The sequence below is a fragment of the Capricornis sumatraensis genome, chromosome 9 (assembly GCF_032405125.1).
Source record: "Capricornis sumatraensis isolate serow.1 chromosome 9, serow.2, whole genome shotgun sequence".
Taxonomy (NCBI): domain Eukaryota; kingdom Metazoa; phylum Chordata; class Mammalia; order Artiodactyla; family Bovidae; genus Capricornis; species Capricornis sumatraensis.
Genome location: NC_091077.1, coordinates 5,226,891 through 5,241,256, shown reverse-complemented (window position 1 = coordinate 5,241,256; position 14,366 = coordinate 5,226,891). Strand labels below are relative to the sequence as shown.

Below are 14,366 nucleotides of genomic sequence, written 5' to 3'. Positions count from 1 at the left end.
TTTTGTTGTTATTGTTTATGTTCTGAATATACTTCAAAGAGTGCTTCCAGCATTTGGAGGTATCAGTTGAGATGGTTGAATAGTATTGTTCAAAATTTCTATCTTCTTACTAATTACCTTTGTCTTCTTGCTGTATCAGTTATGGAGAGAAATTTGTTAAAACCTGCAACTACTTTTAGCTTTGTCAGTTTTTGCTTAATGGATTTTGAAGTTCTGTTTTCGGATGCATGCATATTTACTGTCATCGAGTCTTTGTTTTTAGATTGACTCTTTTATTACTATGCACTGTCCCTCTTTTCCCAGTTACATTTCTTGTCTTAGAGTTTATTTCTGGCATGCTGTTTTTCACTTTACTTTCCCAGTCCCTTTACTTTCAGTCTGTTGTGTGTCTTAATATTTCATGTTGCTTCTTGTCGACAGGATATAACTGTGTTTTATTTAGACTGACCATGTGCCTTTTAGTTAGAGAATTTAGTCCACTTACATCTGGTATGATTACACATATGGTTGTGATAATTCTACTGTCTCGTTATTTGTTTCCTATTCATTTGATTTGTTCTTTTGTTCCTTTGCTTTTCCTTTCTTCCTTCCACTGTTTTCCTTTCTTAATGACTTTTTAGATACATCTCTTGATGTACTAGTGGTTAAGTTAGAGCTGTGTTGTCCAATATGATAGCCACTAACCACATTAAAATTAAGTTCAAAATTCAGTTCATCATTGCTTTGGCTATATGTCAGGTGCCCAGTAGCCACGTGTCTCCATTGCTGGATTAGGAAATACAGATTACTGCAGAAAGTTCTATTAGATAGTTCTCTAAAGGTTATGGTCAGGATTTATTTTGGTCAAACTACCCCAGGTCAAGAGTGAAAAGAGCAGTGTTCTAGTCAGAAGATGTTTCTGTTGTGTATCTACTCCTGGTTATCTATGTATCTGTAGACAAATGTCCCACTGCTCTTAGCCTCAGTTTTCTTTTTTAAAACATGAGGATAATAATTCCTGCTTTTGCTGCTTCTTGGAATGCTTGTGGAAAAGAAAACTATAAAATGGTAACATTCTTTATAAAGGTCAAAGCAATTTTCCAAAAAGAAAAAAAAAATTAACAACTGATTTTCTGCTTTCTGTGTGTTGTTTGCTTTTTTAGGTTGCTGACCGAACTGGAGTCTCCTTCTTGGTGGCCCTTTAGCTCCAAGCTTTGGAAGACGCCATCGGAGACAAAGCCCAAGTGGGACACCTCCATGGCTGATTCCAAAGCTCTCGGAAAAGAAGGGATAGTGATCCAAGTTCCTGCTGTTATTTCCCAAAGAACAGAATCTCATGTTAAACCAGGAAGACTCACCGTCCTTGTTTCTGGGTTGGAAATCTACAACTCAGATTCTTTGCTCATGCACAGATTCGAAAGAGAAGATGTGGATGATATCAGGGTCCACACACCTTATGAAATTAGCATCCGCCAGCGGTTCATTGGGAAGCCAGATATAACTTATCGTTTGATATCTGCCAAGATGCCAGAGGTTATCCCCATTTTGGAAGTACAGTTCAGCAAGAAGATCGAGTTATTAGAAGTCGCCATGATGCTCAGAAGCGCTAGAACCTCCTTCCTAGCAGAGAAAAGCTACTCAGTCTGGCAAGCAGGTGAGTGATCATCAAAACAGTCTGTGCACAAAACCTGTAAAGTCACAGTCGAACTCAGCACACCCATGGTGCGTACTGACCACGATGCATCACACAGCAACTTCTGGTTTCAGCTCACTAGCGACTGCCCATTTGCTTGCAAATAAAAATATTTTCAGACCATTTTTCTTGGTATTTACCCTCTGAATATCAGATCACTCCATTTTATCATTTCCTTTAGAGGTGTGGTTTCCAAGCAGGTCAGAAAGGTTTTGGTGACACTCTCAGAAGAAGGAAAGCTCCCAAGTTAGATGTTTTCACCTCTTTCCTCTGTTTGATTTGAGAACCAACACTTTTGGGTCTTAGCTAGCATCATCTCCACCTGCTCTGGTGTGTCTCCACCTGGACCCCGCATCACTCTTGGTTTTCTTGGCACTTAGTTGAGGTCTTCCAAGCCCACCTTCCAGATGTGTGTTTGGATGTCAGAATTTTTGTTAACTATGCAGCATAGTTTTTGTGTGATTTTTAGCGTCTACAAAGATTGTGAAAAACCTTTGCTTTTCTTGGCAGTGTGGCTTCAGTGTCCTCTTGCAGGTCTCTGTGGGGTGTGGAGGGTATAGCTGAGTCTTGCCCCAGGGTCCAGTGTGGGTGGCAGGACACGTGGATGTGAGGGTGGCAAGTGGTGTCTTGATGGCATTTTTATTTTTTTGATTGTGAGATGAAATATCAGACACCTTTTAGTTGCTTTTTGGTCTCGCAGATTTTTCTCTGTGGGTTGCTCGTTCTGTTTGTTTTTGTTTTTCTACTAGGCTTTTTTTTTCTCTCTCTGATACAATTATAGGGGTTCATCATTCATTCTAGATATTCATCCCTCGTTGATTTAGAAGCGATAGATACGTCTCCCAGACTGTCAGCCTCCATTACAGAAACCTCTAATCTTGCTGTCGCCAGATCCACCACTTTTCCCCATAAGTTTATTTCTGAGCCCTGCTTAAGAAATCCCAAAGTCATAACATATCCTTCTATTTTCTAATACTAACATTACAGGTGACATTACTTCCTTGTTATAGTGATTTTTCTAATAAGTAATAATCTTTTCTTATTAGCTTCAGTTGTTAGAGTTTGTTTGTAAGAGGTATGTTTGTTACTATTCCAGTTCCTTTCATTTCCTTTTCCTTTTAAGTGATTGATTTCAGTATGTAATCTGTTTACATAAAAGGGCCTAAAAGGGTAGATTGTATCGGCCAACATCAGATCCTGAGCAGAAGGACCCTTCAGGAAAGGCCATCTGCAAGCTCAGTCTGGTTAGCTCCTCTGATAACGCAAGTCTTTGAGTCCTCATCACTGCCGTTTTCCCCTGGGGAGCCTCAGCAGGGAGAGGAGGAAGGAGGGCCTGGCTGGTGGGACCAGATGCAGAGCACTGTGGGCTGCTGGTTTTACCAGTGCCGTTGAGGAATCCATCTATACCAGGTATGATGCCAGGTACCTGTAGTCCTGAAAACCATCCTTGTCACGGAGCTCTACCGCATTTGATTCATTGTTAGGCATGGTGGTTTCAGAGAGAACGTGGCACAGAATGTTACAAATGAGATGGCAGGTGGGAGCATGTTTTGTGTGGCACAGAACGTCATACTGTGCAAGTGAGAAGAGGGCAAGCTTGCTGGGCCTTGCTGTCACGGAGGGCAGACCCCGAGGAAGATGGGATGATAAGCTCTGGCTCTTAGTATACAGGTGGCAGATGGGGCTAGAGAGCAGCAGGGAGTGAGCGCCAGGGACTCCAGCTGTGATCAGACTGCAGAAAGCTAAGCGACTGCAGATTTGCAGGGCCGCCCCATCTGGAAGGGGAAAGTGGACCTCTTGCTCACAAACTGAGGCTGCGAGCAGAGACTGAATGTCTTTCTTCCCGAGGAAGTTGCAGACATTATACCTTTAAGGTTTTTCAGCTGATTGAACCAGGCCCACCAGATTGTCTAGGATAGATCCCCTCCCCTAAAGTTAACTGATTGAGAGCTTTCCCCACATCTACAAACACCTTCCCAGCGACAGCTTGACTAGGGTTGGATTGACTAACTGGGTACTATGGCCTCACCCATCCCAGCAACGGATTGTATATATATGGAATGAGCTGAGCCACATCCACTGTGACAGATTGGTTTTCATTTCAGTGCTAACTTTAGCTTCTGAGTGGTATCCCTACAATGTGTCTGAGTCTGGACTGAGCGTGAAGTGCCATCCTCCCCTTGTGAAGCTGCCTTGCCCAGCAAGGCAGGTGTACCTTACAGCTGTGGATTTGGAGGAAGGCAGGGGATGAGGAGTTACGTTTGGAAGAAGCCAGCATGCGGAGTTCAGTGAGCAAGCGATATCTCATTTGCTTGGAACTTCACGGAGGTCCTGTCGAGCCCAGGATGAGAACTTACTTCTCACTGTTACCCTTCTTGGTGTTGCACCTGTCAGCACCTCTGTTTTTACTGTCCTGTATGGGAAACAGCAGGAACAGCGGAGATAGAAACCATGACTTTGACATCTCAGGAACGTCTCTCTGTCTCCTCAGTGAGCTATTTTAGTACAATGTGTGGCCAGAAGGTGGCGGTCTAGTAACAGTGGACCAGTGTTAAGAACCAGAGTCCAGAAGAACTTTCCAGAGACCTTTGTTGTAATGCATAGTGTAGACAGATTGAGAGTCTAGGTGGCCCGGCTGGGACTGGGGGAGGAGGAGAGTCTCCCGGGCTTCAAGGGCTGGAAACGATGCAGGTGGGAAGATCCACCTTAGGAAAGAGGAGTTGCAGATTGCTCTTTGCTTGCGCAGTATCTTTAAAATAATCTTTTAAAGTTTAGAATAGTTTCAGACTTGAGAAAAGTTTTGAGGATAGCACAGAGTACCCGCGTCTCCTACACCCAGTTCCCCTGTTCTTGCCATCTTACGTTAGTACTGTTCATTGTCTGAAGCTGTCTGTATTGATACATCTTTACTCACTAAATTCCCTGATTTATCCAGATTTCCTCAAGTTTTACTGTTCCAGAATCCTATCCAGGATCCCACATGATATTTTGGAGTCTCATCTTGGACTCATCTTGACTATTACGGATTCTCAGACTCCCCTTGTTTGATGATCTTGACAGTGGTCAGGTTTGTAGCCTTTTCCCAAGCTGGACCTTGTCTCATGTTGTCTCATGACCCACTGGGGTGATGGGTTTGGGGAGGAAGACCACAGAGCTCTTATCATAAGAACAAGGTCCGTGCATGGCATTCTTAAGGAGTTTTTTGGTCCTGAGTTTTGTTTTTACTGTTTGCTAACTGTTGCCTTCTGAGAGGGGCCTTCTCTGACCATCTAATTTAAGAAGACCGGTTTCCCATTCACTGACCCTGTGGAAATCTTGCTTAGCACATGCATCTCTGTAAAATGGTAAGTAAACTTCTGGGGCACTGAAGTCTCTGCACAGGGCCATTAATGTAGGACCGTCCTTTGAAGCAGTGGGGTTCTGACCCTGGGACACAGCACCGTGCTTACCGCCAGCAGGGCTCCATGTGGCTTATGGGCCATGGCTGTCAGGGTCTGACCACCGACAGACCCCCACGTGCCCACTAGGACACGAGCACTGTGCTGACTTCAGACAGGCCCCGTGTGGTTATTAGAGCATGATGACTCCCGACTGTCAACAGGCCCTCAGAGAGCTGCTTGACCCTCAACCCCTCGATCCCTTGCGAGGACCCACAGGTCCAAGCCGTGTGCCATATAATTTTGTAAATTTGCAAAGTAAGTTTTTTTAAAATTGTAATTAGTTGAGACTACTTTCTCTCTCCATTTCAGCTTTCTCTCCCTTATACCTCCCATTACATTGAGGACATGGGGCATTTTGTGTTTTTTTTTCCTGAAAGGGCTTCCCACTCCAGTTATATAAGCTGCTGGATAGAGTAGGCATCCTGTGTCATCAGTGGGGCATTTGGGGCCCAAGGACAGGGAGAAGGATTTGCTCGTAACTGGACAGACTTGAAGCAGTTTTTCTGCTCACAGGGCAGGCCCTGGTGGTCTTTGCTCTGAACTTGCATTGAGGCGACCAGTTTGTGTCTAATGCACAGAGGTGACTTTTGCGTCTGGTGCTGCCCCTGCCAGCCCGGTCCCTGCTCAGGGCTCCCCCTGATGCCTCCTTGTCCTTAGAAAGTGGGATCATCTGTAAATTCTCACGTAGCTTGAACAGTTTGTGCTTGTTTTGTTTAACTGTTAATGCTGTTGACTTCTGAAATAAAAACCATCTTATACTGCATCAAATTAATTTTTTTCAGAAGATATTTCAAAGCATTAAAGTAACTGAGTCAGCAACCCAGGTCTCAGCACGCAGTTCTGAGGGTGGCTGAGTTTTGTCCTAGGCGGGACCCTGGTGATGCCACAGCTCATTGTGAGAAACATCTCTGATTAGCATATTCCAGGAGGAAAAGTCCTCAGTTGTGATTTTCTGGTTTTCAGTCCCGCTTGTTAAAAATTTAAAAGTAATATGCTTCTGCCTGTCATGCAGCTGTAGCTGTTGGAATGGAAACCAGGGTGATAGTGAAGGAGCGCAGCGCTGGGCCCAAGCGCACGAGTGTGAATCAGACGTGGGCCTTGCTCCCGGAGAACCAGCTGGGGGAGCCCAGTTCCAGCAGATGCCGAAGGAGACAAAGAGCAGTGCAGCACTTAGCGAGTCACTGTCACTGTGTAAGCTGAATTGCACCAGGACAGATGACGGGAGATTGCTGTAATTAATGAAAGGGCTGAGTGGAGAACATGTCTCCAGACTCAGGCTAGGGGACATCTGTCTGCATGGCATGTGCAGTGGGGTGCATGGTGGGCAGGGCCGGTATGCGGGGTCATGCCAGGGTGGCAGGAACAGGAGTGTGCAGGGTCAGGGAGCAGACTAGAGAGAAGGGTGTAGGCTGACCGAGGAGTTCACTTTCACCCATTAGGCCAGAGAACCACTGTTATATAGACACGTGAAGTGCACTTGGCCGTCATGTTACCACTGATAACATTTTAAGGTCATGTGCATTAGTTAGCTTTTCCTTTAGGCTGATAATAGTTAGCAGAACACATCCTCTGTTGCCCAGTTTAGCTCTGATGGTGTTCTGTTGCTAATAGCTTAGAAAAGTGCTTTTTATTAGGTAACATCTTAGTGACATTTATGTCTTATAAGACCAACCAACAGTGAGTTGTATGCTGTGGAAAGTTCTCTATTTAATAAGCCCTTAGGAGGATGGAGTAGTGACACTTTGGAGGTTGTAGAACACGGGTTGTGAAATCAATTTGGTTGATTGCAAGCAGCTTTTATATGAAGAATAGAAAAGCAACCCGAGTGCATGGTATGTACTGAGGTTTTTGTGTTGTGACTCCCAAGGTATATGTGACGGTGTAGCAGTTCTGTGTAGGTTGCACTTCTCACAGGTGTGCACAGTTAAAAGGCAAGCAGTCTCTCCTAGGGTCCTCCTTCCCAGGGGAGTGCTCGGGTCTGCAGTGTGGAACCCCTGCCCTTGCCTCCATGCAGGTTTTGCTTTGCATCAGCTGGTTCCTGAGCTCACTCTATCTGACCGAGACTCTAGTAAATACACTCTCATCCTCATGTCTTCTCTGCTCAGTTAGGGAATTTCAAGGAGTGTTAGTTTGTAAGAATTTTTTAAAGAAATAACAATAAGGGGATACTTGTGTACCTGTTGGAGGTGGCTGTTCTTCCCCCCGAGCAGGGACTTGTACAGGTAGCATACCCTAGAGTTATCAGCTGTATTATTCAGGCCCAGCAGGAACTGGACCCCAAGATGAATTTCCTTTCCTAACAATGCACTTATCAGCTGCTCTAGGCCACTCTGCCAGAAGGCAGCGCTGCTTACTACCCTGACGGTCCTTGGAAGGAAGTGGGAGTGTCCCATCTCTGCCCTCCCATTCTGCTGAAGCAGAGCAAGCTGCTCAAAGGAGTTGGTCCTGGAATCCAGATGCTGGTTCTCAAACCAATATGCTTTCATCTTTCCACCATCCTAATAAACTGGAAAAGGAAATGGCAACCCACTCCAGTGTTCTTGCCTGGGAAAGCCCATGGACAGAGGAGCCTGGTGGGCTACACAGTCCATGCGGTCACAAAAGAGTTGGACACAACTTAGTGACTAAATAATATATACTCCTGGGTAAAAGATCTTTCTTCTCAAAGTCAGTTATAGAACAAGATCCCGAGTATTTACTGTGTTGTTCACTCCGATCAGTGTTGGGTAAGGAAGCAACCCTGGATTGGGATAGAAGGCAAGGCTCAGGCAGGTCCCACATTCAGTCAACTAAGCAGAGGCTCAGCCAAGTGAGTTCACCACACTTACTGCTCTGGCAAGCACAGAGGCTCTGCACACATAGATGACTGTGAAAACACTCTGTGAACCTAAAGAGCTCTGACGGTCTTAAACACCACTTTTTCTAAAGTTCTGAATGTGCTTGTGTTGTTCACACCTTCTGGAAGATGCCTCTGTGTTTGACTTTACATTTCAGCATCTGAACTGATGGACCAAGCCACGCACTGTGAATCCTCGTCAGGGAGCCAGGAAGGGAGGCCACTTCAGCTACAGACAAGCGAGCCAGTAATTTCTGAGGAAGACACCCAGGAACTGGGACAGGTAACATGCATTCATAGTGTTATATCCTACCCTGCAGGCAACTTCTCTTTCTTGCCTAAAAACAACTGTCCACTGATTTATGCTTGCCCCTCACCTACACAGAAATGTTGGGATATCTACCTGATTTGCTCAGCTCCCTGTGGCTCAAAAAAGGAGAATAAAGGCATTGCCCATTCTGATTCCTTTCATTTTGTGGCATGCAGATACACATAGCATTCCTGTGCACACACAGTAGTCTTGCTTCTTGTATGTGTGTGTGTGCACACATATGCTCTGTACATGTACATGTATGCATGTGTATACTGTGTGCACACATATGCAGCACCCATGTGTGTGCTCTCTGTGTATGCACTGCCTGGGCATGTATAGTTGAGGGCACTTGCCCTCAAGTATTGGACACTGGTTCTTGAGAAGGCTTGCCACTGTTTGTCCAGGAAATTGAAATTTAAACAATATTTGATAGAAATACTTTCAATTTACCTTCCTATGTTAGTGCTGGACAACACAGGGGCCTTTTCTTCCTCCTTTTTTAATAATTATGTAGCAGATACCTAGACATTGTGTCGTTTCATTCATAAATATTTCAGTAGCTTTAAAAGAAAGAACTTTTAAAAAATCAGCACATAATATGTGTTAGTATACTTATTGGTGTTTTTCTTTCTGGCTTACTTCACTCTGTATAATAGGCTCCAGTTTCATCCACCTCATTAGAACTGATTCAAATGTAAAGCAAAATAAAGTAAAAAATAAAAATTAAAAAATAAATTAAAAAAATAAAAAATCAGCACAGTACCATACTCACCTTAAAAAAGTAAAAGGTAGATTCCTTGGTGTCATCAGACATCAAGCCAGTGCTCAGGTTTCCCTTAGTTCCCTCATTTAGAAAAATGGGTCACATGTTTGCTCCCATTGGAATCCTCATAAGGCCCCTGTGTTGCATTTAGTGAAGTGCCTTTAATTCACAACTTTCCTCTGTCATCTCTTCTTTTGCGCTTTATTTGATTAAAAAAAGCTGAATTGTTTCTCTGTCAAAATTTTGCAACCTGCAAGATATTACTTCCTTGATCTCCCCACCTCCCAGCAGGTGGTGAGCTGTCTACTCTCTGCCTTGGCGCTCCTGTAGGTCAGTTTGTAGCTCTAGAGGCTCCATCAGATCCAGGCTCCGTTTTGGAGAGACTGTTTTGTTGATGGCACCCCACAAATGTCATCAAAGCCTTGTATGCCTTTTAAACCTGTTTTTAGATAATTTTATTCTGTGTGTCTACATAGGCATAGACTGCTTTAAGCTCAGCTTTTTCCTTTTGGGGGAAAAAAGTGTTCATCTTTTACTATGGGGTATTTTAAACATACATCATTTGTCACTTATTCCTTCTGATCTAACTGAATTGCTTTTAGTAATGACACGTAGACATGCTGTTTTCTAGCTGCAACTAGCAAAATTTGCAGCTTACTAATCCCTTCTTTGGATAGGCTTATTGACTCCAGAACACTGCAGATCTTGTCTGTCTTGGGACTTGAGAAAGCTTTGTACTGTGAAGGCAAACTTAACCTGTTCTTGTGAAAGTGAATGAGAGTACATATAGGCCTCAGACTGGTAGGATCTGGGTCCCTTCTCTCACTCTCCAACGAAGATGTCTGCGGCTGAGATGAGCTCTCCTGTGTCCCACCGTTGTGCTGAGACTGGAGCAAGAACATGGCTTTTTCATGGGAAATGTAACAATCTTATCTGTTAATTCTACTGGTGGCCATGTAGTTGGAGAGGGCCCTTCCAATTTCAGATAAACAGTCTCTGCTGTCATGTCCAGTGTGCCCTTCCCCTAAAAGCTGGATGGATAGAATGGGAGAGATGGAGATGGAGGCACCAACAGCTAAGATTAGAAGATCCCTCAGTAACCACTGAGGTCGCCATTCTTCCCCACGAAAGCTGGTGTCTGTGTGGTTGGTCCTGACTGTCATCAGCAAGCCTCCGTGGGCCCTGTGGCGTCCGTGCTGGGAAGAGCAGATGCCGTGGTCATGAATCAGGATGCTGGCTTTGGGGCAGAGGACGTGGTGATCCCTGAGCGGTTGGGCTGGCAGGACCTACCCACAGGAGGGGCGGGACTTTGTGCTGGTTAGCGGTCTCATTCTCCTTCCCTGCACGGAGAACGTAGTTTCATACGAGGTTGTCTTTTTGAGGTAAAACACATGTTTCATATTTAGAGAAGAATTTTGAGCTGTGTAGCTGAAGCTCGGGCATAGGTAGGAATGAGTTAAATTTCTAGGGAAAATGAAAATGCAAGAAAATCTCCGTCCATTCATCTGTGGTTTCTGCTGCAGATGCTATTAAAGTCATTACGTGAAAATGGATTTTGGTGACTTAAAGTGCAGTTGGGGTGCTAGAGAGAAGACGCGCCATGATTTCCTCAGGGAGCAGCGTGCTCGGAGCAGCGTGCTCAGCGCAGTGTGCCAGCTCCCTCTGTGCTGGGCCTCTGCAGCAGGCATGTGGGCTACAATTGGGCCCCATCTGCTGCGTAGCTGTGGCTGTCCACCATCCGCTGTGGGAGGGCACGTGGTGGAGGAGGCCGGGAGAGGAATCAGAGTCCCTCAGAGGGGTTTGGCAGAATCCCGTGAATCATTTCCAATGTCTGATGTGCTAACCTTTCCTGCCTCAGAACTCCTGCTCTTTCGTTACTAACTCTGTGGCTCCCGTGTATTTGATACAGCATTTGGAAGTGATAAGACAAAAACGGCCCGGTTCTGTCCTCAGACAATCACTGTTGTATAAAGTTTCTTCATAACTTCTTAATCTCCACTTCCGTGTCTTGTGCTTGCTGTTTTTTCACCCTTCCTGCGTCTTTCACCAGAGGAGGGATCAGGGCGGAAAGCTGGCCCGGCTCTGGCCTTCCGGTTCATCGGGCTCTTCAGCGTCCCCGGCCGCGGAACAGCAGTGAAGGGAAGACTCGCCCTGGGCGCATCGTCATTTCCAGGAGAAAGGGCTGCACACAGTGTGGGTTCATGGCAAGAGTGGAGGGCATAGTTTTGAACTTTCTGTTTGATTACATTTGGGCATTTAGCTTGCCTACTGTATGTGGTATCTTTATAAACAATAAGTGCAAAACACAAAAATTAAAAATGGAGGTGATTCATTCAGTTCAGTCAGAAAGTTGGTTTACTGGAAAACTTAGCTCGTCAGCTGGCATGAGGAGAAGAGTTTATTGAAGAGGCAGCCCTGTGGAGCCTGTGCTGGGGAGATGACTGAGGGCCAGGCCTTTTGTCTCTGCGTTGATTAGCTGAGCCAAGTTCCACACGTATCTGCACTGGTAATTCACTGGATCGTTCCTGAAATAATTCAAGGGCAGGAAGGATGCTGTGGCTCTCTCCTTGCTAACTATCTTAAGAAACTAGTGTCCTTTTCTCTCTTTCTATATGTTGTGTGTGTGTCTATTTATATTCTTTTTCACATTGTTTTCCATTATGGTTTATTATAAGATAATCTTATTTTCTTTTTCTTTTTTCTTTCTTTTTTGTAGAAATTATAAAATACATTTCGTCTTCAGTAACTCCACCTTTCTGGTCTTTTTCCTTGTACTTTTCCCCCAGTTATTTAAATTTGTCCCAATTCATGTCTCCTTTCCTAGTTAGGAAAAAAAAGAGTCTTTCATTTCTTGCATAACTGATCTTTAGCCTAAAATAAATGTCTGAATTAGTGGGATTGTGTAGCCCTGGCTTCAGTGTATTACTTGTTTATTTGGAGAAGACAACACATCTGGGTTTCCTTGAATAATTGTCAGGACAAAGTCATGAGATAATGAGTGAGGGGTGGTAATCCATGATGCTTCTCATCAGCTGTGGCGGTAGGCTAAACCACACCTCAGAAATGCACATTCTAGAACTGATACTTCTTAGGATGAAGGTGGGAATGGCTAAACTGGCAGGCCTTCAAAAGTAGAAAAGCAGTAATACATTCCACCAGCTATAGGACCACTGACCAGTGCTAGGAGCGCGTGCCAACACCTTTGTTGGAGTGGGCTCTGTGGAGGGGTCTGGGGAGAGGGAGCTGGACATGTCCACTCAAAGGAGTCTGGATTTTGTCCTATAAGTGACTTGGAATCATTGAAGATTTTTAAATAAGGAGAGACGAGATGATTTCAGGTTTTTACTCATTCTCCTTAGGTTCTCTTGTTGTTGTCCTCTGCTTTCTTCTGAATCTTTTTCAGACAGTTCATTTCATTGTTAATTATGAGGCACAGTTAGAAGGTTAGTATTTTTATTTATGGTTTTGATACCAATCTGAATATTGGAAATGAAGTAGGCTGTTTATTTAAATATATGTTACTCTAATTGTGAATTACTAATAAATGTTTCTGACATCATATCCCATGTCATTTCTAAATGTTAAACCATTAAAAGAGGAAGAGGTACCTAGTAGCTTTTGTTGTCCACATACAGGGGGCATTTCAGTGGAAGGTCATGTGGCCTAGGATGAGCCCTGGCGTAGGAGGCTGGCATCCCGGCACTGGCCCCAGCCCTGCCTGTTGTCTCTAGTCCTGGGGAGTCTGCTTTGCTCCCCTGGCCCCAGTCTCCACTTCTGAAAAGCAAAGGCACTGACCTGCAGTGTGTTCCAGTACCTACCGTCTAATGCAGAATCTGCCGCAGTGAAAGGAAAGCTGAGCTACAGGAAGACGCCATGCTGTACTTACTCATTTCTGGTTTTCCTGTCTGCTCTGTTGGTTAGCTGGGTCACTGGTAACCATGAGCGCTGCTCTGACAGACAGACAGACACGTGGTGCCCCCACTGCCTAGCCCAGCCCTGCTTGCTGTGGTTTCATGTGCCTCCCACTGGTGGCCTCTGTAATTGCCTGGGACAACCAGCTCTTCTCCGTAGCAGCCTTTGGAATTCCCATCGTGTTGGGTATGGTCACCATTCTAGCAGAAGCCCTTGTTGTTGTCTGCGACAGTGACTGTTCATAATGAGAGGGCCAGTCCAAGTGTGTGGCTGTGTGTCCTCTGCAGTTGACAGAGAAAGCTATGTGGGCACACTGGACCTCCTCCACATAGAGGCTGTGGTGTGAACCTGAGCTGCATGGGGCAGGCACCTGTCCTTCGGGTCCAGATACCCACGCAGATGAATCTTGGGGATGTAGTCTGTACTTTGTATTACCCCTGGGAGCTGTGGATAGGGAAGAAGCTGCAGATAAGGAACCCTAAGATTTTGTGATTCGAGAATGTACCAGCATCTCAGGGAACAAATTCTAGAGCAGCTGCTTGGTGGTGCAGAAAATAGAATGCCAAGGGGCAAGAAACAGATGGTCAGGCATTTCATTTTGGAGGATGACTTGTTCACCCTTCAAAACATTTTCCTGTGTTCTTGGTCAGCTTTTGAATGAACCTCAAGTCTTAAAATCAAGTGTTTGATTATACTGTTATTGAGTACCTGCCTGTGGAAGGTTATGTATATTATAACCATGTTTTTTTTATTGTGGTAGAATATGTAGAATAAAATCTTGTCATTTTAACTATTAAAAAATTTTTTTTCCTCTATTTTAACTATATAAATAGTATTAATTACATTCAAAAATGTTTCACAACCATCACCACTGATGGTTTTATTTCCAGAGCTCTCTTATCACCCCCAACAGAATCTGTTATAGTGAAACAATAACTCCACATTGCACCTCTGTCCAGTTCCTGGTAATGTCTAATCTTCGCTCTGTCTCTATGAATTTGCCTATTCTAGGACCCTCCAATGGGCTTTCCAGGTGGTGCAGTGGTAAAGAATCCACTTGCCAGTGCAGGAGATGCGGGTTCGATCCCTGGGTGGGGAAGATCCCCTGGAGTGGGAAATGGCACCCTACTCCATATTCTTGCCTGGGAAGTCCCATGACAGAGGAGCCTGATAGGCTACAGTCCATGGGGTCGCTACTAGTCAGACATGACTGAGCGACTTCACTTTCACTTTTCACTTTCATGCATTGGAGAAGGAAATGGCAACCCACTCCAGTGTTCTTGCCTGGAGAATCCCAGGAATGGGGGAGCCTGGGAGCTGCTGTCTGTGGGGTCGCACAGAGTCGGACACGACTGAAGCGACTTAGCAGCAGCAGCAGCAAGGTGATGGTAAAGAACAGGGAAGCCTGGAATGCTGCAGTCCATGGGGTC

General features: G+C 44.9%; 1 protein-coding gene across 1 annotated transcript in view; it reads left to right on the top strand.

The window, feature by feature from the left end:
* Positions 1–14,366, top strand: part of SNAP47 (synaptosome associated protein 47) — a 67,792-nt gene that overhangs the window by 40,878 nt on the left and 12,548 nt on the right. The window contains exons 3-4 of the mRNA XM_068980894.1: positions 1,143–1,633; positions 8,107–8,231. Coding sequence (XP_068836995.1) covers positions 1,143–1,633; positions 8,107–8,231 — 616 coding nt within the window. The remainder of the gene's footprint in view (positions 1–1,142; positions 1,634–8,106; positions 8,232–14,366) is intronic.